Source organism: Trachurus trachurus (assembly GCF_905171665.1).
Source record: "Trachurus trachurus genome assembly, chromosome: 22".
Lineage (NCBI taxonomy): Eukaryota > Metazoa > Chordata > Actinopteri > Carangiformes > Carangidae > Trachurus > Trachurus trachurus.
In genome coordinates this window covers 25,009,723-25,033,161 of record NC_139907.1, presented here as the reverse complement: position 1 = coordinate 25,033,161, position 23,439 = coordinate 25,009,723, and the positions used below count along the sequence as shown (strand labels likewise).

At 43.1% G+C, this 23,439-nt stretch overlaps 2 protein-coding genes across 4 annotated transcripts in view; both read right to left on the bottom strand.

Annotated features, from left to right (window-relative positions):
• LOC311005305 (pleckstrin homology domain-containing family G member 3-like) overlaps window positions 1-11,020 on the bottom strand; it is a 38,427-nt gene extending 27,407 nt beyond the window's left edge. Inside the window, exons 1-2 of one of the 3 annotated variants that reach the window (XM_083997675.1) lie at window positions 10,813-11,020; window positions 3,029-3,096 (exon numbers count right to left, since the gene is read on the bottom strand). In XM_083997675.1, coding sequence (XP_083853801.1) covers window positions 3,029-3,077 — 49 coding nt within the window. In that variant the 5' untranslated portion in view covers window positions 3,078-3,096; window positions 10,813-11,020. Of the gene's footprint in view, window positions 1-3,028; window positions 3,097-8,642; window positions 8,754-10,812 lie in introns of those variants that run through there. The other 2 variants (XM_083997674.1, XM_083997673.1) reach the window with 2 other exon arrangements.
• A 2,664-nt stretch (window positions 11,021-13,684) lies between these two features.
• Window positions 13,685-23,147, bottom strand: spint1a (serine peptidase inhibitor, Kunitz type 1 a). Its single transcript, XM_083997861.1, has 10 exons — window positions 22,381-23,147; window positions 21,642-21,799; window positions 21,312-21,453; window positions 18,674-18,841; window positions 17,710-17,757; window positions 16,982-17,113; window positions 16,797-16,847; window positions 16,501-16,671; window positions 15,406-15,465; window positions 13,685-14,567 (listed from the first exon to the last, which is right to left on the bottom strand). The coding sequence occupies exons 1-10, from the start codon at window positions 22,787-22,789 to the stop codon at window positions 14,380-14,382; spliced, it is 1,527 nt and encodes a 508-aa protein (XP_083853987.1). The 5' UTR covers window positions 22,790-23,147; the 3' UTR covers window positions 13,685-14,379.
• Window positions 23,148-23,439: the final 292 nt, after the last annotated feature.

Genomic DNA, 23,439 nt, shown 5'->3' with positions numbered 1-23,439 from the left:
CGCTGGTGGCACAACAGCTGTGTGAAGTGTGGAGGGAGGAACACTTCATTTACTTCACATCAAGCTGTTTATCACATGTGGCGTTATAAAGGGCGTGATGCTGTTTTCCCTGTAGTTGAGGCCTTATTAACACTTAGAGTACACAGCTGTAAGTGAGGAATTTGCTCTCTTGCTTTGGCACTGACTTCTGTCTGCCCTTTGTGTACATTACCAGACACAGAGCAGATATGTTCGTCATGTCATGCTGTGATAAGCTACAAGGCAAGAGCATTAATTACATAAACCATCCTTTAAGAAAAACATTTCATTAACATTTCTGAGCCGATACTGCGCTCGGCGTCATGTCTGCGCTGCTGACACTGAAATATTCCAGCGCTCTGCGTGCTTTCTTGCAAAAGCATCAACACAAAGTGAAGTGTTATGGAGGAGGCTGATGGTGAGATTTATAGATTCAAATGAGTTTCTACAGAGGCCATCTCACCGCAGAGCTCGGGGGCAAAGAGCCTGTAACTAATGTGGGTAATCCACCAGAAGGGCTCTGTAAGGAGGAATGCCACTGGAGGAGCTGTAAAATCATTTACATTGAAATAAATTCTTTTGTAAAAGGAGTACGGGAGCCTCAGACAAACAATGCATTGAAATACAGGGAGTGTTGAGCTGTATAAATTCTATTACAACAGCAGCCTCGTTATATAATGGCTTATATAATCCTATGCAGCGCTTGGGAGATGCTGCAAACATACGGGACAGTTTCAGCGTCGGAACCCGACTTTAAAAACTTTGCCGAACAGGAGTCACTTCACCTGAGGCCGCCTGTGATTAACGCTTCGGGCAATTAAGCAGAAAAAAGAGTTCCAGGCCAGGAGCTCCATTAAACAAGCCCCACTCCGAGACGCAGCCATCCCTGCCATCATCTATCTATGTCCACAACCCTATGCCCACTGGTCTGGAAAAGCTGCAGTGAATGGAGATGATCCATCCGTCCCCCCTCCACCCACCCACCCACCCCAGAAACCCCTTTAAAGCTGTACATTCTGCACACACAGCTACATTCCTGCCCGGGAGGGGGGGTTAAGTAGGTCAGAGAGAAGCCTTATCTTTGGGAGAGCTGCTTCACGCTGCCTCAGGTCGGCTGATGCCCGCTTAAGTCCCGGTCGCTGGATTGACAGCCTGTATTTCACATCTGGGATACAGGGGTTATAATAATGCTGATTCATTTTCTACCACGATGGTTAAAGGGATAGTTCAACATATAGGTAAATTGGCCCATTGCCATAATCCCTATAATCTTTCGAGTACGTTCATTACCTTTAATTGTCGGTGCAAACTATTTTTAGAACGGCGGAGCAGAGCCGCGAGCTGCTCAGAGCTACGCTACGGAGGCTAATGGGATTTCTTGGTTTCCCTCATCAAACTCATCAAATACACAATCCAACAACTCCAAGACGCTCTCATGGACAAGTTGTGACCTGCACATTCACCACGCTATAAGATAATAACGGAACGTTACGAGACAGAGTTGTTGTTGGATTGTGTATTTGATGAGTTTGATGAGGGAAACCAAGAAATTCCATGAGCCTCCTGGCTTCCCTAGCTCTGAGCAGCTCGCGGCTCTGCTCTGCCGTTCTAAAAATACCGCTTGCAACGACAATTAAAGGTAACAAACCTACTCCTAAGACTATAGGGATTATGGCAATGAGCCAATTTGCCAAAATGTTGAACTATCCCTTTAAGGAAGTTTGGTTAGAATTTGGAGGAGATTTATTGTCCTGGAAAAGTATTTGGAGTGCAGAACGACAACAACAACATCTGGAAGGATCTTGGAGCGCGGCCCAGATGTTCTCCTTTATACTGGTTTCGCCTGCTAATGGACGGTGCTGTCCAAGGCCTACAGGTGGTAGAATAATCAACACAGCTTCAAAAATCCTTTTGACCCTTTAGAGAAATTGGAGCTGAATAGTAACTACAACCTTCTCATTGTTTTCCTTGACCAGACTGGGGGGGGGGGTTCCTTTCAACATGCATTCCTCCTGCCTGTTAACCACATCCAATCATCACCTCACACAGATAGCACATTACCAGCAGCAGGCCTGTCACTTCATTACCATCCATCCATCCTCAGCAGGAGAGCCCCGCTCCGTCAAACTTTAACTCCAAAGCGGATTCGCAAGCAAATGAGTCTAAATAAAAATAAAAATCTCAGCTGCTGCGGGTGGGTGGTTCTGTCGTGCCAAGGTGATTTCGTACTAGACATCAGAGCTTGCAAAATGAGCTGTGCTGTCAGCGTCGAGTGGCCTTTTGAGGAAACAGGCGCGCAAATTTTCATGAGGGCGGCACACGTCTCCCCGAGCCAAAGGCCTCATCCAGCCAAAGCCGAACCGAAGGGACAGGCGTAGAGGAAAAAAGGGAGCCATTGACACATTGGTATTCTTAAGCCAAAGTTGAAGCTCAGCGCCAAATGTTTTCAGGAGAGAAGAGAGGAGGCGTGGGGTGTGGGGGGGGGGAGGGGGTTCGGGGGTTGTGGGACAGAGCAGGCAAACAGATACAAAGAGGCCCTGTGTCACTGCAGCGGCTCGACGACTCAAGATAATGAACACTAAAATAATATGTAATTTGAGTGCCCCCCCCCCCCTGCATAGGAGGTCAGCACCGCTGGCCAGACGAACCACCTTGGCTGTCGGTGAGTCCGACACGTTCTGGTTTGATGAGCGAGTGTTCAGGGGTTTCAGTCTGTATGAGGAGTGTTGGCTGAGCTCCACAGCCACACAAAGAGCCTCTCTGCCAGCTGGGACTGTAGGAGGGGAGTTCATTGCTCTTTCAGCTCTGCCTCTACATTTCCTCTGTTCTTCCATTTCCAGCATTTTTCCATTCACCTCTGCTGTATTTCTGTGTTATGTTAGTACAGTGCCCTGGGTAACCAGATCCACCGTTCCAACTCATTAAATGTCCATATTATAAGACTGGTCGATTCATAGGCGGAAAGTGCCAGAACGTGCGTTTGCACTGAATATAATTGCACTGATCTTACCTTCCCCCATTGGGCCCTGGTGGAGAGCAGAATGGGACCCCTCTGGCATGGCACTCAGGCCTCTGGAGCTGACAAACAAAACAAAACATAGGCACTTTATATGGAGGTTTCCAGTACAGACAGCACGGCAATGTGTACCATGTTTGGTGTGGTTTGAACTTTGAACACTTTGAGGTTCTTTACTGCTCATGTTTCTTCACTGTCCTGACTCGAAATGAAAGATAAAACCTACCCAGTCTGCTCAGATCTTGTATACAAGGGAAATTCTTCTCATTCCCCTACCTGCTGCTCTGCATTAATGCCAAAGCATGGTGTAACCATGGCTGAGGTGTGACTGTGATATGAGCTCATGCTCATGCAAGAGTGAGTCCAATTTACCACAACCGGATACTCAAGAGATTTAGCATCTCAGCAAATGCTCAGTGTTTTATTTCATAACTTCTGTGATGGCCATTTCAATAACTTTTAAAAGCAACTATGCAGGTGGTTGCATAGTTTTTACCTAAGCTGTGCTACATTTGTACCTTAATTAAACAGCTTTGGTGTAATTATGATGGTTAAATAAATGACTTGTAACTTCTTCCAGGGAGAAAGGAGGATCTCTGCCTTCCACCAGCACCTCTTAGCTGAAAACCAACCCTGCAAGATCAGAGCCTCCGACCCGGTGTCCCAGCTCTCGTCTCGGCGGCACCGCGACACAAATGAGCTAATCTCTTGTTTATATGTTTATATATACAGATAAGACTACACAAATGTATACGTCGTAACATCCTATATAGGGCGTTTCTTTTCATTAGCGATTGATGTGTCGATTATTTAAACAATTAATCTGTTAGTTGTTTGGTCAATAAAATGTTGAAAAATTTTGGAAAATATCAATCAGTGTTTCCGAAACCACAAGATGATGTCCTCTAATGTCTTGCTTTGTCCACAAACCAAAGAGATACTTTATTGTCATAAAGGAACAAAGAAACCAGAAATATTCACATTTAAGAAGCTGAAATCAGAAAAAACTAAAAAAAAAAACCTACTCAAACCGATTATTCGATTATCGGAATAGTTTGATTCATTTAATAATTGATTATTTTTCAATTCATTGATTAATTGTTGCGGCTCTAATCGTATATGATAAATAAAGTTATCCACCAATCCATGGCTTGCTTTCTCGCCTGCTTGAGACTTGAATAGTTCCCCTTTAACTGGAAGTGGCCTGAAAGCAGCATTTCAAAATGTCTTACCAACAGAAATGTGACTGAAAGTCGAGTGAAGAATAACAAGTGAGCTCAGCACAGACGGCAGCAATACACTGCCTTTAAAGCTATCTTTGAGTATAAACTTGTTGCGCAACAAATAAATCTTTGCTACATCAAAACAAGTCTCTCATTATTAGTATAACTGTCCGGGGAGATTACAGGTTCTCCCCTGGTGGCATGTATTTTCAAAATCCCTCATGCCAGGCTGTGGCACCGTTAATGATGAGGTGTGTCCCCTCGGAGCCACTGTGCTGCCAGTTTCTCACATCACTGCTTCCCCGGCTTCTTATAGCAAATTAACATGGAAGACTGTGCATGAGAACTCGTCTCCCTGTGATTCCTGGTGCGCCTCCGGCCTTTAAAACATCACATTCTTGGGCCAGCTAGATCAGAGGAGCAGGAATTCTTCAGGGATTAGGATGGGCATTGTTCCTGGAGCAGTTTGCCGGCCACTGTGCTGAACTGACAGCCGGGGCCGGCCGGGGCCAAACTGAGCCCACTGCCAGGAGGTTCGCCAATTAAGATGTGCAGGAATGCAGGGAGGAAAGTCACAGAGCTGGATCTGTACATTAAGATCATTGCCTCAGTGTTGGTTCCCTGCAACTGCAGAGTGGAACTGGAGTAAATCATGTTTACTAGACAAGAACATCCAGGGCCATGAAACTTTTTTTTTCATTTCAATGTGAAACACAACAAGCGAGTGACAGAATAAATCTTTCCATCTTTTCAATATGAGTCTAAATCACTTTTGGACGCAGTGTATTTTTGGCTTATTTACTTGGCAATGAAAATATTGAAATTTAAAGGCATCATAAATTTGCCCAATTTACTTCTTATTGCTTAGTCGTTCTGACTGTTACTGTGATGCATTTACTGTGACTAAGTAGGAATGGGATTTTTGTCTCGACGCTTTAGAGCATAGAACCGTAATGTATTGAATGTTTTGTCCTGGACACTGGACACGGTGTCTTGTCCGGAGCGGGTGGTGATGTTGGTGTCAATGGCCGTTTGCCAAAACCTTCAGCCACTCTTGTGTTTACAGTACAAAGAGTTATAAAGCACTGTCTCAGCAGTGTAACTCCTTCAGGGCAGACCTGGCTGAGGCTACAAGGACTCGCTATCACAGAGTTAGGAGCAGCCAGGCCGGCCTGGCTGAGGATAGCTTATTAGCATGCTAACGTCAGTGGAAGAAAAGTTCACACGGACACTGCTTTCCAGCACTGAACCACCTCCAGGCAAGTGACATAATGAAGTTTAATGCTGAGCTCGCAATGCCTCGTTCAGAGTGGTAATAAACTGCTCTAAGTGTTGATGCTGGCTGTGTAGAAATAACAAAACGTATTAGCTCATAGACTATTGTGTATGAATTGCAAATAAAGTTTATACTTTTAAAAGTGGCTGTGCTCTGCCTTCAGCATGCTGACTGGATCTTTGAGAATGTAAACCATAACAAATGCTGTAAGATGCTGATTTAGACTAAACAGGGACATTTCAAAGCAGGGGTGGGTAAACATTTAGGCTCAGGGGCCACAATGAGTTTTAAAACTTGACGGACGGGCCAGGCTAGCATCAGATCGATGGAGTGTTTGTGTGAACTAGAGACACAACAATTCATCGATTATTAAATTAATCGTCAACTATTTTGATAATTGACTAATCGGTTTGAGTAGTTTTTTAAGAAAAAAAAGGCAAAATTCACTGATGAGCTTCTTAAATGTGAATATTTCTGGTTTATTTGTTCCCTTATGACAATAAACTGAGTTTCTCTTTGGTTTGTGGACAAAACAAGACATTTGAGGACGTCGTCTTGTGGTTTGGGAAACACTGATTGGTATTTTTCAACATCAACATTTTATTGACCAAAAAACTAATCAATGAATCATTAACATACTCGTCAGATTAATCGAAAATGAAAATAATCATTAGTTGCAGCCCTCGTAAGAACTAAGATTACATGTAAAAGGCATTATAGTAAAAGAAAACTTACATTCAGATTCAGTAGCATTGTTGTCTTTAATTTAGACAACTTTGTACCAATATTTGACGGGCCTGATTAAACAGCCCAGCGGGCCACATATGGCCCTCAGGCCTTAGTTTGCCCATGGCTGTTTTAAAGACTGAAGCGTCCTTAAATGCCCTTTGATGGGTTAGTTTGTGTGACATGTAGAGGTAGTTCTCATGTTGAAGGGCCGGCTTTGAACTTGTCTTAGTGAATGGAGAACTAAGAGAATCCTCTGATAATCCTGCCTCCGATGACCTCTGAGCTAACCCCGCTGACTGACCAGACCAAAACTATGCTAATCTGCCTTCGGTCAATGAGCGGCTAGACCTACAATAATGGGCTAAAACCTATACTGCAGACATCTGGGTCTTAAAAATGTTTTTCTAATGTCGTATCGAAGGCCACAGATGCATGAAGAAGGTATTGGGTGGAGAAAGCTACATTTTTCTAAAAGGGCTGCCAGACAAGGTAAAGCAGATCAACCCACGATCTGAGCAGAAGTCAACAATCGTAACTCATTAACTTTCATCTGCTGTTTGCTGACATATGGCGATTCCAAAATCCTTGTTTTCCTAAGGGAGGGGGCAAAGCCACAGACAGATCCCAGATCCTAAAGAAAACACTTACCTACAGGCCGACATTCATACCAAGCTTGCCACCTGTGCTTGAACTAGCTGCCATTTCACACAAATGGAGAGCATTTGGTTCCCACAGCTGATGACTGCATTACCCGCAGCATGAACCTCCCGCATGGGAATCTGCGACTTGCCCCATAATTGAAGACAGATGCTACCAGAACGAATCTGATGGTTATTAAAAGAAAGACCTGCGATGGATCACTTCTTCAGATAGGCTGATAAACTTCCTTGTTCCTCTAATTGCCAGGCTTTGCGCTGATCCAGGCGGTCCAAGCCTGAATTCCTTTCTTCAAAACACAACAAACAGATGATTAAGGGGGACAGATGCTGGCCATGATACAGCACTCATGCAAGTAAAGAGGTAATTTATACAGAGTCTTCGCCGCAAATGTGTTAAAGGACTCGCTCTGGAAAAATACACGCACACAAACATAGTATACCTTGAACCAGGACCTCAGGCCTGACACACTTAAGGGGAAAAAAGGGTTCTCAGGGGGGGAGAGATGACTATCTGGAGCATTTTTCACCATTGACAGCCTGTCAAGGTTGAGAGAGAAGCGAAACCACTGAACATGTCTGCAGGGGAAGCTGGAGGAAAATAAGACTTCTGCTATCAGGTAGACATGTCACTTTCTCTGTCTCCTCAGGAAGCGCTACCACAACACGGAGCAGCCTGCGAGGACGTGACGACACAGAGGCTTCTTTTATTGGAGACGGAGACCGCTGCCAGTTGTTGGACTGAAGTTACACCATCATGAGTTGAGCTCCAACAGAAAACACCGTCATGTGATTCATTACACACAACTGATGATGTGCAGTTTGGATTCCGCATCATCGACTGTTAACAACACAAACTGATTTTTTTCCCGACTGTTGAACAATTTGAAAGGGAGGGGGGAAGAAGAAGCTAAAAATAATCCACAGACTTCCTGCAGACCTATACCGCATCGAGTTGCATTTCACTGTCTGTCTAAACAGGGCACATGGGAATCTGGGAGTATGACATCATACGTCCCCTGAGACGACGCGGTGGGGTGAATTTCTTTAGGACACGGCCGTGAGTCCAGACGGATGTTTACGTTCAGAACAAATAAAAAAAATCCAACCTGGCACAGCAGTCAGAGCTGTGGGGTCCTACGGGCGAACTGAGACACAGAGTCTTTATTATTTCAGCACTGGTGCCATGTTTATCCTGCATGACCTCTCTCTTACCCTCTTACCCCATCTACCCCGGCAGAAAATACCCCCCTTGACAAACAGCCTTTTCTGTGAGTGCCCTCTTTCCCACATTATTCCTGCAGTCTGTCCCCGGACACACAGGCCTTAAGAGACTAACAGCTTTTCATTCACTGGGGGTGTGTGTGTGTGTGGGGGGGGACAATAAATCCTGACAGTCTCTCTTCATCTCAATCAAATCCACAGCTTCTACAAAAGGCGCTCCCACAGACGCGCCGCTACCAGCCTCTTAATTTAGCCCCACTGCATTTCTGAGCATGCTGCTTTTTAAAAAGTGGCGATAAGTGATCCACCCTGGACGAACAGCCACAGGGCACTTTGGGGAGTTTTGCCCATATGGAACGCGCACATACGCACACGTGCAACAACCTCCCCCTGGCCAAAATAGCCCTTAATGGGAAAATAATCATTCCCTGCTGTGCTGAGAAAAGAGACAAAGCTATTTTCACCTCCCCACCAATGACCTGTAACCACAGAATGCGTACCTGGCAAGTGAAGCTGGCAAGTGCCATCTTATTTGGGAAATGACATGTAAAAGCTTCCAGTTCCTAAAAATCAAAACGTTGAAACACCCCGGGGGCAAGTCGTCCTCCATGGTGCCCTGCAGTGTTCACAGAGGGGAAATTAGACACCAGTCTTGAAATAGGATTTCAGTTGTGCCCATTTAAAGGTGCACTACACCACATCTGCAGACACACAGCTCCTCTAAGGCTTTCTGAGGGCTTCCCCTCATCATAACAATAGCATCTAAGTGCCCAGGGTGTCTGTTATGCTAAATCACAAACAGTGCACACTCTGCTGTCAAATAAACACACAGGTTTAAAATTGACCTTTAAAGGGATAGTTCAACATTTTGGCAAATTTGCCCATCGCCATAATCCCTATAGTCATAGCAGTAGGTTCGTTACCTTTATTTGTCGGTGCAAGCTATTTTCAGAACGGCGGAGCAGAGCCGTGAGCTGCTCAAAGTAACGCTACGGATGCTATTGGAATCTCTTCGTTTGCATCATCAAACTCATCAAATACACAATCCAACAACTCCAAAACGCTCTGGTGGACAAGTTGTGACCTGCACATTCACCACGCTATGAGATAATAACGGAACATTACGAGACAGAGTTGTTTTCAAGGCAATTGCAGAGACTGTTTGCCGAAAAACTGCCCCCGACGGAAATGCGCATCAGCGGTTTTGCATGAATTTACCTTGAAAACAACACGTTCCGTTCACGTTCCATTATTATCTCATAGCGTGGTGAATGTGCAGGTCACAACTTGTCCACCAGAGCGTTTTGGAGTTGCTGGATTGTGTATTTGATGAGTTTGATGAGGGAAACCAAGGAATCCCATTAGCCTCCGTAGCGTAGCTCTGAACAGCTTGCGGCTCTGCTCCGCCGTTCTAGCCTGCACCGACAATTGAAGGTAACAAACCTACTCCTAAAACTATATGGATTATGGCAATGGGCCAATTTGCCAGAATGTTGAACTATCACTTTAACTCCCACAGTGTAGATGGAACTTCCAAAAAGCAGAAACTTCTAGGTGAGATCCAGGTAGGCCTACATCTGAGGCAGCATCCCATAGCTACATGTTTTAACCGCAAAATTACAAAGAAGGTGACTTTTGAGAAGCTCAGACTCAAGGTTGTGAGAGTTATACGGTGTTCATAGCTGAAACCACAGCTCACATTCTCCAGCCCTGGTAATTTTATCACAGCTGCAGCATACCAGGACTCGGGAAGCAGGAATCAAGTGCCAGCTCCGAGATCCAAGACACACTCGGGCAGTTTCCTGTCTGGACCACCTGGAAGAGAGCGCCGCTCATCGCACTGAGGCTACATTTATTTGAAACGAAGCTGAGGGTGTTTTTTGTCTCAGAGGTCAAGTGAGGTCAAAGGAGGAAGAAGATGGAACTTTTCACTGGTAACTGATTGATTTTGTCCTATTCTTCTTCAGCAGCTGGTGGGGAAAGCCATTGACCTATGAACAGCCAGCATTTAAAACCACACTGTGTCTCACTGGGGTGCTCATTAGAAAAGACAATCAAGGTTTTCTGGGGGGGCAAGTGTGGGCACCACAGGAGGGGGAAGAATTGGATGCAGTGGGGAAAGAGGAAATGGCAAATGATTCAGATGCAGCATAGAGATGAGTTTTTCCTCACAAGTCAAGTGTGACATTAGAGATGAAATGGAAAAATCTCATCCCCTAAAAAAAAAAAAATAGGAAAAGAAAAGAGGAAAAAAAGAAAACTGACTCCTGCTGCTGATCAAAGTTCACTCCACCGAGAGTGTTTTTTGTCAAAGACAAACAGAACTTATCAGAGTGAAACTCCAGCTCTCTCCTGGACGAACAGCACGGATGCTGTGTAGCTAATTAAATGAGGTAAAAAATGTATTAATAAACAAATGAACACATAAAACGTACGCAGCATCTGTTGAGTGTGTGGAGCTCATAACAACAAACGTGTTGAAGCGCTTAACGTGTGCAGCAGCTCTTGGCATCATGCTCGTTCTCCATTCATGAGTAAAATACACGACGAGTTGTAACTATAACGAGGTGGTGGGGCTAATGTGTTTGTTTTGTTTCTACGCTGGTCATTTTTTTACTCTCTAACTAGTTAACTTTTTAATCCACAGTGGTCGACATTAGCTCACCTAACTTACCGAACTCGCCAACTCTCCCTCTCCTTCGTCTTCGTCCACCACTGACTCCTGTCCGCGGCACAAACTTTCCTCCGTGTCTTCTCGGTGGAAACCTTCACGTTACTCCTTTAGCTCCTTCTTTTCACATGGTAGAAGCGGCTCACACACATACACACACGCACGCACACACATACATCCCGCGGCAGCTCATCAGCTCGCACTGCGTCCTCCGACTAAACACTGCTGCATCTTTCTTTGAAGAACTGGGAACAACTGACGCTGCGTTCATGACCTGTGGGGAATGTAGGAACTCCGAAATGGTTGCGAAACGCTACAAGGAAAAATGTCAATCTCTTCCGGTTCTGACTAATCCAGACGGGGGAATATGGGATGTGTAGATCAGACTTTCTGTCGGAATCAATATTATTGGTTAAAAAAAAAGAAAAGAAAAGATTGGTTATCGTCACAGGATTATTGACAGGATTTTTTTTGTCTCTTCCACTGTTGCCTGTTTCCAACCAAAATAATAATAATAACAGATAAAACAGATACAGCAGCTAGGTCGGAGTAAAGAGATCGAAATCACAAGGTTAGTATTTTAAAAAGTAAAAAAAAAAAAAAAAAAAAGTTTTCGCTCACTTTTGATTTGGTCGAGTTCCTATTTTACGAGGAGCAAGTGAATGCAACAATGACCGCCTGCTTTTGACAGGACGGTGTTTGGTGAAAGCCAGAGGTGTTCTTCCCACGTCCCAACATCTGGCCTGCTGTAGGCTGTAGCGTGGACATTTCTTTCTGTGCCAGATAGATTTTTAAAAAGGTGGTAAACAAACAGAATTTGTGTGTTTTTCTATTCAAGCATCTTCACTTTTACTCATGAAATAGCCAGGGTGTGCGAACCGATGACAGGTTTGTGAAAGGACAAGACAAATTGTAAGCCTGCCAATTACATTTATGAGGGTCGGGTCAGTAGATGGTGGGGCTTACAAAGGATGGCTTCAGGGACTCAGTCGAATGAGAGCTAATTTATGTGAGGCTGATTAAATAGAGAGAGGGGCGCTTTAGTTGTGAGCGACCCCCTCTCTGCCCTCCCCCTGGACATTATGTCAGGATCCCCATACAGACTGTGAGGAGCAATATGCTGCATGACTACATAGTGATACTGTGGAAATCTAGCTTTAATACAGCGGTGGACTGAGTGTGCTTCAGTGAAATGTCTGGATTTATTGTCTTAATGATTGAAGACGTTTCATCATAGCCTATATGGTGTGTTATTTAGCCAATCTCATTCCAATCTGTTCAAATGAAAGATTTCATAATTTAGCAGATAGAGCAAGAGTGACCTGAAACAAACACAAACACAACCAAACTTTGGACATCTGATAATTCAATGTCGCCCTCTGCTGGTAAAAACATAGCACTGCTTCTGCCCCAGTTATGGCGTTAAATTATATTTTGAAATGGAGCTAAATAACGCGTATTGTTGCTGAAACAATGCAAGGCCACAGAGGAAAACAGTCAGTGTGGTTTTAATCTGTTTTGACTGGAATCAACTCAACATGTTCTCTGACCGTGGGAAAAGAGGCACAAACCTGCTAACACACAGAGAGAGAGAGACGATAACATAGACTATGTTTAACTACAATAAGTTCACCTTTAACATGAGGCATTTTTTCATAACTACATAATATGTAGTTAGTAGCAGGCGGTTACATAATATGTAGTTATGTAATATGTAAATCGGATATAAATAAATATGATTATTATGTATCCATTTATATTTATTACTATGGTGGATCTCTGTGAAAAGTGCTTCACCTCAACCTATTCTGTGCAGCTACACATGAACATGCCTCATCGCTGAAAAAAAAAAGAAAAAAAAAAGGACTTAAGCCTTAAAGCAGAAGTAAGCGGAATATTTGTGTTAATATAAGTCTTAAATAGTTATATCTTCCGACAGCAATCACTTATATAGAGTGTTTGGTCTGAAACACGGGTCTGTCAGTCACTCTGCTCTGCTGTAAGCCGAGGAGAAAACTTTCCTTGTATCCTACAACCTTTATCCAATGAGGAGAGAGAACGGCATAAAGGGGCAGCCAAGGGATGCGCGTGAATGTGGTGGCGTAGGTGTGAGGGCGGGGACTGCTAACTCCATCTGCTGACAAGAAGTTAGCCAAAACCACCGGATCGCTTACTTCTGCTTTAAATACCCGTATCAGTCTTTTACACTTTACATCAGACCATACCCTCCATGTCAACATCTGCAGATGCAACAAAGGAGCAATAAAAAAGCCCTATCAGCTTTCACAACAGCTGTTCCCACTGGTCTGATGTTGTGATCTGAGGTTTCGGCACTGACAATTACTGGCAGTGAAGTAACGCTGCATTACTTATGAACACATTAACACCTTTACCATGTAAACCAGCGTCAGATGTTTGTAAACTCATCGTGCATTTATGTGAAGAGGAGACGCCCAGCACTGCAAGAGGAAGTAAAAGAACATGAAATAGATAAGAAAAAAACTAGTCTATGCACATCTGATACAATGAAGTACATAGAAATATTTATAATATAATTTAAAATTTCAGTAATTTCAAATTATAATGAAATTACATTAAATAATAAAACGTGAAAACAGAGGAATGAATGAAGTAGTGCAGATATAGATAAACAGTCACATTGAGAGCAACAAAACTCCTCACTACAACTTGGGTTGATATTTTTATTTCGTATAAACATCACGATACTGCTAAAGTTGCAGGGAATGATCTCAGGATTTATATACAAACATCTGTTGAGCTTAAGAATTAAAGGTTGCCTCGTCAATAACCATTCCTTTGTGTACCCATTCTGCTTGTTCTAAAAACACGTGTGAGCAATACAACAAAATAATCTTCTAAAGTAAAATATTTCTTTTTCAAAATCATGAGATTATGTACAACATGATGGATCTATATATAATCCAATGTAATATGTAACAATGTATAAAACTGGGCAAAAATAACAAGAGTGAAGAAGCTGGTGTGGCAGGAGATCAGTAAGCTGAAGGGATCACATTACACGTTCAGTTTTAAGAAACAACAAAACTTTGAAGCATCAGACCAGCACAGATCCTACTGATGATTTAGGGTCTTGGTCTGACATTACAACTGGCTTTATTTAAAAAAAAAAAAAACTGGTCTCTGACAAACATTGGATCATGTAATAGAAGCGAGTACCTACAAGTGAGAAGATTTAACTTGATCTACTGGGATACCGTGGTAATCGTGCTCCACACTTCTAGAAATCCTCCACTTTAACCTGAGTATAAACCTTTTACCCGAACGACAAATGTTAACAGGCCACTGCATTAAATACAAGCTAAAAGTCGAATCATCAAACATCACATTTCATCAGTGAAGACATTCTGCTCTCCGTCTACATCCCCCTTTAAAAACACATGTATATACCGGTATGCACATAGGTAAAAACAAATCCGTCTTGGCCAAAACATACTGGCTGGCCTCTCATCAATCAGAGTTTGTTCAGTGAACGACAGAACTCCAACCAGCGCCGCTCCCCACCAGGAGAGGGTGGGGGGGGGGGGTCAGATGGGCTTGGTGGTGCTGTTGTAGACCAGGCGCTCTCTGTCCTCCATGGAGGTGACGGGGACGGTGTTGACGGGCACCCGTTGGTGTTGTGACGTCTTTTTCTTTCCCTTGCAGAGGCAGTACAACAGGACGCCCAGGAGGACGACGATGGCGGCGCCCAGGACGGCGGCTACTGCTATAACACCTGGGAGATGGAGGAGGAGGATCGGATTTAAAAAGTGAACTTTGTGATTGGTCGTACATGAGAGGCTGCTGGAAGAAAAATGAAGCTTCAACAATGTCGACCTCAGCAGCAAGAACCCACTGGAGGTTATTTGTCTGATCAACGCAGATTGGTTTAAAGGGATAGTTCAACATTTTGGCAAACTGGTCCATTGCCATAATCCCTATAGTTTTAGGAGTAGGTTCATTACCTTTAATTGTCAGTGCAAGCTATTTTTAGAACGGCGGAGCAGAGCCACAAGCTGCTCATAGCTACGCTACAGAGGCTAATGGGATTTCTTGGTTTCCCTCATCAAACTCATCAAATACACAATCCAACAACTCCAAAACACTCTGGTGGACAAGTTGTGACCTGCACATTCACCACGCTATGAGATAATAATGTTATGTTGCTAGAAAGAGTTGTTTTCGAGGTAAATTGGGGGCAGTTTTACAGCAAGCAGTCTCTGCATTTACCTCTAAAACAACTCTGTCTGGTAACGTTCTGTTATTATGTCATAGCGTGGTGAATGTGCAGGTCACAACTTGTCCACAAGAGGGTTTTGGAGTTGTTGGATTGTGTATTTGATGAGTTTGATGATGGAAACCAAGAAATCCCATTAGCCTCCATGGTGTAGTTCTGAACAGCTCGCGGCTCTGCTCCGCCGTAGCTTGCAAAATAGCTTGCAGCGAGAATTAAAGATAACGAACCTACTCTTAAAACTAGAGGGATTATGGCAATGGGCCGATTCGCCAAAATGTTGAACTATCCCTTCAAGTCGGTGTAATGGTGTTGAAATAAGAAAAGTAAAGTGACTTACTTGTCTGGCCTTCAGACACTTGACGTTCAAACTCCTGCTTTCTTGCAAATACGTCCTTTTCTGAAATAAAGAAAAACAATATAGTTGGAGGATTATTTAGAGGTACCTAAGATATACAAAACATGAAAAGAGTTCAGTGTAATGCACTGAGCGGATAGTAAATTTACAATAACTGATTCTTTCGGCTGCAAGTGGATGTGGTGAACTTCGTCAGCCACATATTTCCACATCCAGGAGTCACAGAGCAGCGTTACTTACTCCACATTTGGAGTAATGTTCACCTCTTACACACTCCTTCACACTCCTTCAGTTAAACACCAGGCTCTTTACCTGCTAAATATTCACTAGCTAGTCAGCAGCAGAGCTAACACAGTGGTTGTATGTGTCCATAAAAGTAGCCATTTCCTGCAACTGAAAACCACACTGAGGGCGACAGTTAATGCCTGGAAATGATGCTTGAAACAAAAATACTTGATGGGTCAATGACTTGTTGCAACCCAATGTCAAGTGGTGTAACGGGCAGTTTCAAAAAACAATCAGACTAGATACAGGAAAATAAATCTGGACTCAAATATGGAATAAATGTAATTCAACAGGCAACACTGTTTCTTTTGCATTATATGTCACACATTATCTAGAAGAAAAGCAGTGGTTTTAGGATAATTTCTGCTCTGTATTTGCCAAAATGCAGTGAAATTTAAATATCAAAATACAGCAAAAAAATGTTTTTTTTTTCAATTTAATGTTTTCAGAAGAAAATATGAACTTTTTATAAGTACACTTAAATCCACTGTAGGTGGATAACATATTTCATATTCATCATTCTTTTGTGGTAATACCATTTGTCATTTTCAGGGGCATTTAGTCGTTAACAAAAGACAAACTAGCAGAAAAAGGACTAAGAGAGGAGAAATGAAAATGATCCGTGATCACGTGCCTTCACATGAGGCTTTTAACCAGTGATGTGAGAGAGGTCTAGGATGTGTGGTTTTCTTCAATTTGGCGCAATTATATCTTCACAGTAGAAATGGGATGTAAATCCACAGGGATGCCAATAATCTGTAAAGTGCCTGCTCAGTGTTAACAGTTCCCCACCTGTGACCCCACGGCACGCTTTCGTACAGGACTCCTTGGTTTCAAATCTGTTCTCGTTTCCCTGGCAGCCACCGAAGTTGAAGCGGAAGCAGTCTCTTTGGATGGGGTTGTAGTACCACTTAGTCAAGCTGTCCCTGCAGCTTCCTGTGTCTGGAGGCTCTGTGCAGCGCACTGTGAACCAGACAACAAGCACAAAACAACACATGTACAGGCGGGTCGAGACTGTAGGCAGATGGCAAACGTCTTACATTTATTTGGAATTTGTGAAGGTCAAATTTCAGAGAGGATCTAATCACCTTTTTGCTCATCCAGTGGGATCTGCAGCAGAATCCGAAAATTTTTGTTCACTACAGCCACACAGGACATAATTCAAATTAGCACAGTATGTCTTTCAAGGGAAACGTTCTATTTTGTCTTATCTTTTCAATAGTTAATTTAGTCTGTATGGAAATAAGGTCTAGTTTGCATGGTCGGTGCTTACAGTCTTCGCATTTCTGCTCGTCGGAGCTGTCGCTGCACTGCGGGGTTGAGTCACACTCCAGGCCCGGATCCAAGCAGCAACCGTTCTCACAGGTGAACTGCTCCGTGGTACAGGGAGCACCACATTTCTCTCCTGCAACACATCAAACAGCGGAAACTGTTACTTGCACTGCACCACAGCTGATGCTGGCAGTAACTGATATTTTATAATACCAGTGTATCAAACTACAAAGTGAAAGGAGATCACAGATGTCTGACCTAATACTTTACTGTCCTGCTTCACTCTGCAGCTCTAAAACCCTCTGTACATCACTGCTCTGCACCAACCAGCAGAGACACACACATTTAGCTCCAAGCTGTTGAACATAGTGGAGCCATTTATGTAAATGTGCTTCATTTATACAGCCTTTTACAACAACCCTTTCAGTGAACCTAAGTGCTTTACAATAGATAATAAATAAAAAGGTAAGTAAAGTAAGGAAGTTAAGTAAAAACAATTAAAAACAATAAAATAGAACAAAATAAAATACATTTCTAGAAAATGTATAGAATGAAGACTAAAAACAGACAGAATAGATGCTGCATACTCAACTTAGATTTACCAGCTAGTCAGAAACATACATAGCTCTATAACAGCCGTCTTTTCTTTTTTTTTCTAATTAAGCACCAATACCATATTTTCAATTCATACTAAAATATGTTGTGATTGAGAAACATAGATTCACCTACCTTGAGATGAGGGAATTGGCAAACCTCTACCAGATATCGCGCTTCGTTCTGAAAGTAAAACAACAGATGAGATTAAAATTGGATCAACTCACATAAGAGACGAACCACCTAGCTGAGAGTCTAGTGAAACCAGTTGTTTTGCTATCATAAGCTGACCGTCCTGGCTGTAGCATTACATTTACTTTAAAGACGTGAGAGTGGTATTGATCTTCTCAGGATTACTCACAGCAAAAAATAAAAAAATAAAAAAGCACTCTGTAGAGAAGTGCTTGATAACTGCAAACAATATTAAAAAGCCACCACAAGCAGGATTTGGATTTCAAAAAGACATTGTGTGGGGGAAAAAAGCCATGTATGCTGCTCCCCCACTGAGATAAATGGGCTAAAAGCAACAACAATACAGCCTGCAGTCATTTTCACAACAAGTGTGTTGTCGTCGTTGTTTAGCGTAACAAAAGTTATGCTAAAACAGATTGGATCAGAACCTTGTATGAGGCTGGAGCCCTGTGGGCAGCACACAGACGGATCTGTGGTTTCAGCTGCAGACTATTTATTATTATTTTGCCTCTCACTTATAGCACAGTACGTCTGGGATCTACAATAACTCAGCTTAATTTGCTTTCAACTCCAGAATGTAGCAGACCTTTATGTCTTTATCTCTAACAACCACTGTTTGATATGTAGAGTCGATCATAGCAGTCAGTACAAAGTCTCTTTACTGACCACTCCTCCCTCTCTCTGATCAGTCCTTCCTCTGCCTCCTTCAGTAATCATGATACAGGTAATATGAAAGTAGTTTACACCGAGCCTCGCCTCCATTTCATTGGAAGCACGCTGGCTCAGAAATGGTGGAAGTCCCATAAATCAATCTGACAGTGACATTTGTGACAGCAGGCCCCAGGTGTCGCAGCGCAGCCAGGTACACACATACAACTTTACATGTGTATGATCGCAGCACAGATACCTGATCCATAGCAGGCCTTCCTGCACTCATCCATGGACATGTAGTTGTTGAGATTCCTTCTGCAGCCTCCAAACATGAACTCCTCACACTTCTCCGAGGCAGCGTTGTAATGCCACCGAGGGAAAGAACCGCGGCACGGCCCGACCTTCTTCGGAGCCATACAGTGGTCTGGTGGGGAGACACGGAGAAAAGCATTAGGCAAGGCATCGTTATTTATATAGCGCATTTCATACCAAGGCAACTCAATGTGCTTTACATAAAGACAAATCATTTAAAGGGACAACGAGGAGTTTTGGAAAGCGAAGTGTTTTCACACTACATTTGTTTCCCATGAGCCTTCGTGTGCACTGTGAAATTCTTGGATCGGCGCAAGACAGATGAAAGCGAAAACATTTGCCAAGAATGTTTTCATTCATCAAGAATGAAAGCCGGAGGTTGGAAGACGATCAGACACTGTCGTAGTTCCGACCATGAACGGCGATCCGGTGGTGTTATTCCCATGACCCGCAGGGCAGCATCCGCAAAACCGAAAGCAGGAAATGCTGGGCGAGTCAACCACTTATAATAATAACAAAATAACTATAAAGACAAAACGATATATTTATCGAAAATGGACCCATTAACAAGTGTGGGTAACGTAGATTCATCCACATTAATATGAGACTTTTTTATAACCAAATACAAACTCCTCGTTGTCCCTTTAAAAAGAACAGCATAAAAACAAACAACATGTAAACATTAAATAAAGAGTTAAAAGCAAGAGCAAAGAAGAATAAAAAAGTAGAAGAAAAGAAAATAGATAAAGTTTAAAGTTCTTACATCATTGACATTAACACGAGAGTTGTTTTTGACTGATTTCATACTAGTGCTGCTGTCAAAGAGTATAAGCTTGGGAGATACATTTATTTTTCCCTGAGACATGAGAAAGAGTCCCAACTCTCTCACCAAAGCTCCCTGACAGGAAAATAAAAAAACAGAGCTGTTGTGTGACTCAAGTGCTCTAAAATACCAATCTAATGTCACATAGTGTCACTACACTAGGCTCTTAACAGTGCACCTGTGATTATTTACTATCAGTAAACCAGTTTGACTAACCACCGAGAGCTGCGTCTCACATCTGGCATTAAATTTGCATGTTGTCTTCACTTCCGATTCTTACCGTCTGCTCTGTGGCAAGATAGTGGTTAATAACTGCGCACATAGTTGTCACATATAGAGATGTGCAACCGAATAAAACAGAAGTGGTGGGCATTTTTATAGACAGTGAGGTTAGAGGAGGAAATGTGGGTTGTCTGCATGCGACTCATGAAAACTACATACAGCGAGACAATACAAAGAAGAGTAAGCTACTTTCATTTCCAGCTTCTCACAGTTTCATGTGATTGTCATTCATGAATGACATTGTTAGTGAAACCATTCATTATTGTGGAATAAATGGGGCAGCATTGACATTTAAGAGTCACTGCCATGCCCGTGCATATTCAACTGAAGCGCATTCCTCACACCATTAACGACACAAGCTGTTAATGGGTAACTGAGCCGCAGAAAGCTTAAAAGTCTCCCCTTGTCCTTTAGTCTACAGTCAATGAGCAACTAGCAAACACAAAAACTGAGTCTAAGAAAAGAATTAAATGTTACGACTTATAACCAATACTGAAAAGAATAAGGATGACGACCGGAGTTTTCTTGTTTGTGTAACCCAAGCTGAAACCAGACTGACAGGTTTTGTTGAGTCGGGGGTGGAGAGAGTGGGATGGCAGGCATGGAGGCAGTAAAAAAAAAAAACACACACACACACACCAACGGCTCCACTCTCTTCTGACTCCAGGTGAAACTCCAAACATGTACACACAGTGATTAAGACACCTTCATTGTGGCTTTCCAGGCTGTGGATTCCAAGGAAATGACTTGCATATTTGATGTCACACATCAGTGACAACATGTACCGAGCCATTTTATTCCATGACAAAGGAAACATCTGGTTCCAAGTTGTATCTGATCTAACCTCCTTAGATCAGGAGCTTTAATCTCTTTAATCTTAACACTGTTTCGTCATTCGGTCGGCGGGAATCGGACGTGCTTGCCTTGGCAGGTTTGATCAGCGCTAACATGGAATCACTGATGCCGGTGACAAATAGAAAACAATGCCAGAGGAAAATAACGCTTCTGTTCCTCAGAAAAAAAACAACCAATCCCTTCACAGTAAACTGACACGATAACTTGAAGTGAGACGCTTGTCTAGTTCAGAAATCCCCATCTTGCACTTTCAGGGTGGGATTAAAAAACTTCAGGCAATTTATAAGAAATTAAAGGGGTGCAGATATTATCCTGTTTTACCTATGGCCCAACACTAAACACAAGGTGAGTAAGCCTGAATGTCAAAAGGAAATGTCAACAAATACAACGGAAAATGACTCATGTTTACTACTGAAACTCAACCAGAACCCCCCTTAAGTCTATATTTGCAGAGAAACCAAATAAATTGCAGCAACCAATTAACAAAACAGGATTTGCAGTGCGTCATATCCATGTTACTTCTAAATTCTGTTAGACAGAGTGGAAAAACTGAGGGAAAACTACATAATTTCCTACATAAAAGAACACATCAGGTGTGGGTGGTTTCCTCAAAGACACTCACGCTCGGACTGCTCAGGAGTAAGGACCAGGACGGTGACCTTGGTGGAGTCTGATTGGCCAACTGTGTCGGTGACGGTCAGCTGGAACTTGTACATCCCAGATGTCAGATTGGAGACGATGATCTGGTCATCAAAGTTGGTCTTCTACAAGGTTTAATAACATAGTGTAATAAGTGTATTAGTGGAAGTATGTTTTACAATGAAGTGCCAGGCTCACATCATTTAAAAGGAGCGTCAGACACATGCAGGATTACTAATAGTTCAGGAGTTTCTACGTTTCCCTAAACTGGAATTTATGAAAGTGGCTTTGGATTGCAGTCCCCCTCACTCACTTCGACAACAGCATGAGGATAAGCAGTCAGCATCTGCCAGTTGAAGGATGAAATCCCATGGTCATCCTTGCTCTCTATGCCGTTGAGCGTCACACTGTCCTGAGGCTGGACCACCTGGTCCTGGCCCCCGTTGGCCACAGGCGGACGGTCCGTTTCATCTGGAACGACAGCGTGGGATTTAATGCACATCACAAACAAGACAGTGACTCAAAAAGTGAATGACATTTCCGGTTGCGAGAAGTTGCGACACATGAAGAGGCAGAGGTAGAAACTGAAATCTGAACCCACAGCAGGGGCCAAGATAATGGCCTGGCGTGTGTGAACATGTCGAACCGTCTTTCTGCCCTAAATCTGAGGCCTAATAACAAACTGCTCTCTCACACACTCACATCAGCTACAAACCAGAACTTTAATTGTATGAAAGAGACAAAGCAAAAAAGTTTTCATTATTTTAAGTAAAGTTTGTCCCCTGGTTTCAAAGCTGGGGCCCTAAAGGCAAACTTGAATTTAAGTGTTATTTCCCTCCTTTAGATGAAGGCACAAATACAATTTAAAAAAAGCCAACTCTAATATTTAGACATAACATTTTCATCTGCATCAGGTTTGTGTAGAAGTTAATAATTAATAATTAATAAAAAGAAGTAGTTCCTCAGAACCAGCTGTGATTTTAATAAATGTGGGAAAATTAACTCATGTGAACATCTAATGAATCATCAAGCCTGTAACAGTTGGCTCTTACCTGGGGCGACATCCCCCTCCAGGTAACTTTCAGAGACTTTGTCCAGGATGTAGTTCATGTATCCCTTCTTCCTCACAAAGCGACAGGCGTACTTCTTCTTGTAGAGACAGTCAAAGAGAAAGCAGGATTTGATCATGCCCTCCTCGGTTCCCTTCTCCATGAAGGCGACATTGCACCTGGGGTCTTTGCAGCAGGACGCCACGCAGTCCCGGTATCGATCCAGCTTGGGCGACGAAATGAACGTCGCTCCGTCTTTCACCGATTCGTCGGCATCGAGGACGAAATCCTCCCGACCGTTTTTGAATCTGTCAAAACACTCCGCGTTCTCCTGTCCCCCGGCGGAGTCCAGGGACAACATGAACAACAGGAGCGCAAACGCTCCCCACTGTCCATAAGAAGCTGCATTCATCTTTCTAAAGTCCAGAAAAGATCTCCACTCTAAATAAAAACCTTCCACCTGCAATAAAAAAAAACACCTGCAACCACAGTGCAGTCAGTGACTAAACACCACCCACGGTTCAGCCTCTCCGTGCAGGGATTAGGCCGCAAATGGTAAAAGCGCGTCGTCGCGTCTCTCCAACAATCAACCTTCAGTAAAAAATGACGTTAAACCGAGCGGTGGCTTCCTGATATGCACCAGGACAGATGGTTCAAAAAAAAAACTTCCACAAAGTCCCCTCCACACAGATCTAATCCTTGAACCCAGCCGCTGAAACCCGCAGAGGACGACTGACTTCTTTGATGTCGACAAGAACCTGAGCAACCGACGACATTAACCAGGTGAGTCACCTGAGAGATACAGGAAGTGAAATTCCACTCCTGAAACGCCACTCCCTTCTGGCTTGAGGACACAATCAAAACAGGGACATTTCTTTTGTGTGTGTGTGTGCGTTGGGGTGAGTGTTTCTGTCTGTGTCTGTGTTTGTAGACTAGGCTACTATGTGTGTGTGAATGTAAAGCATTATTACTTCATGCAGTAATGAGGGATCATGTCGAGACAGGGGATGGCCCTCTGACTATCTTTATGTTTATCTGTAATTGCTTTCATATTAAACTGAC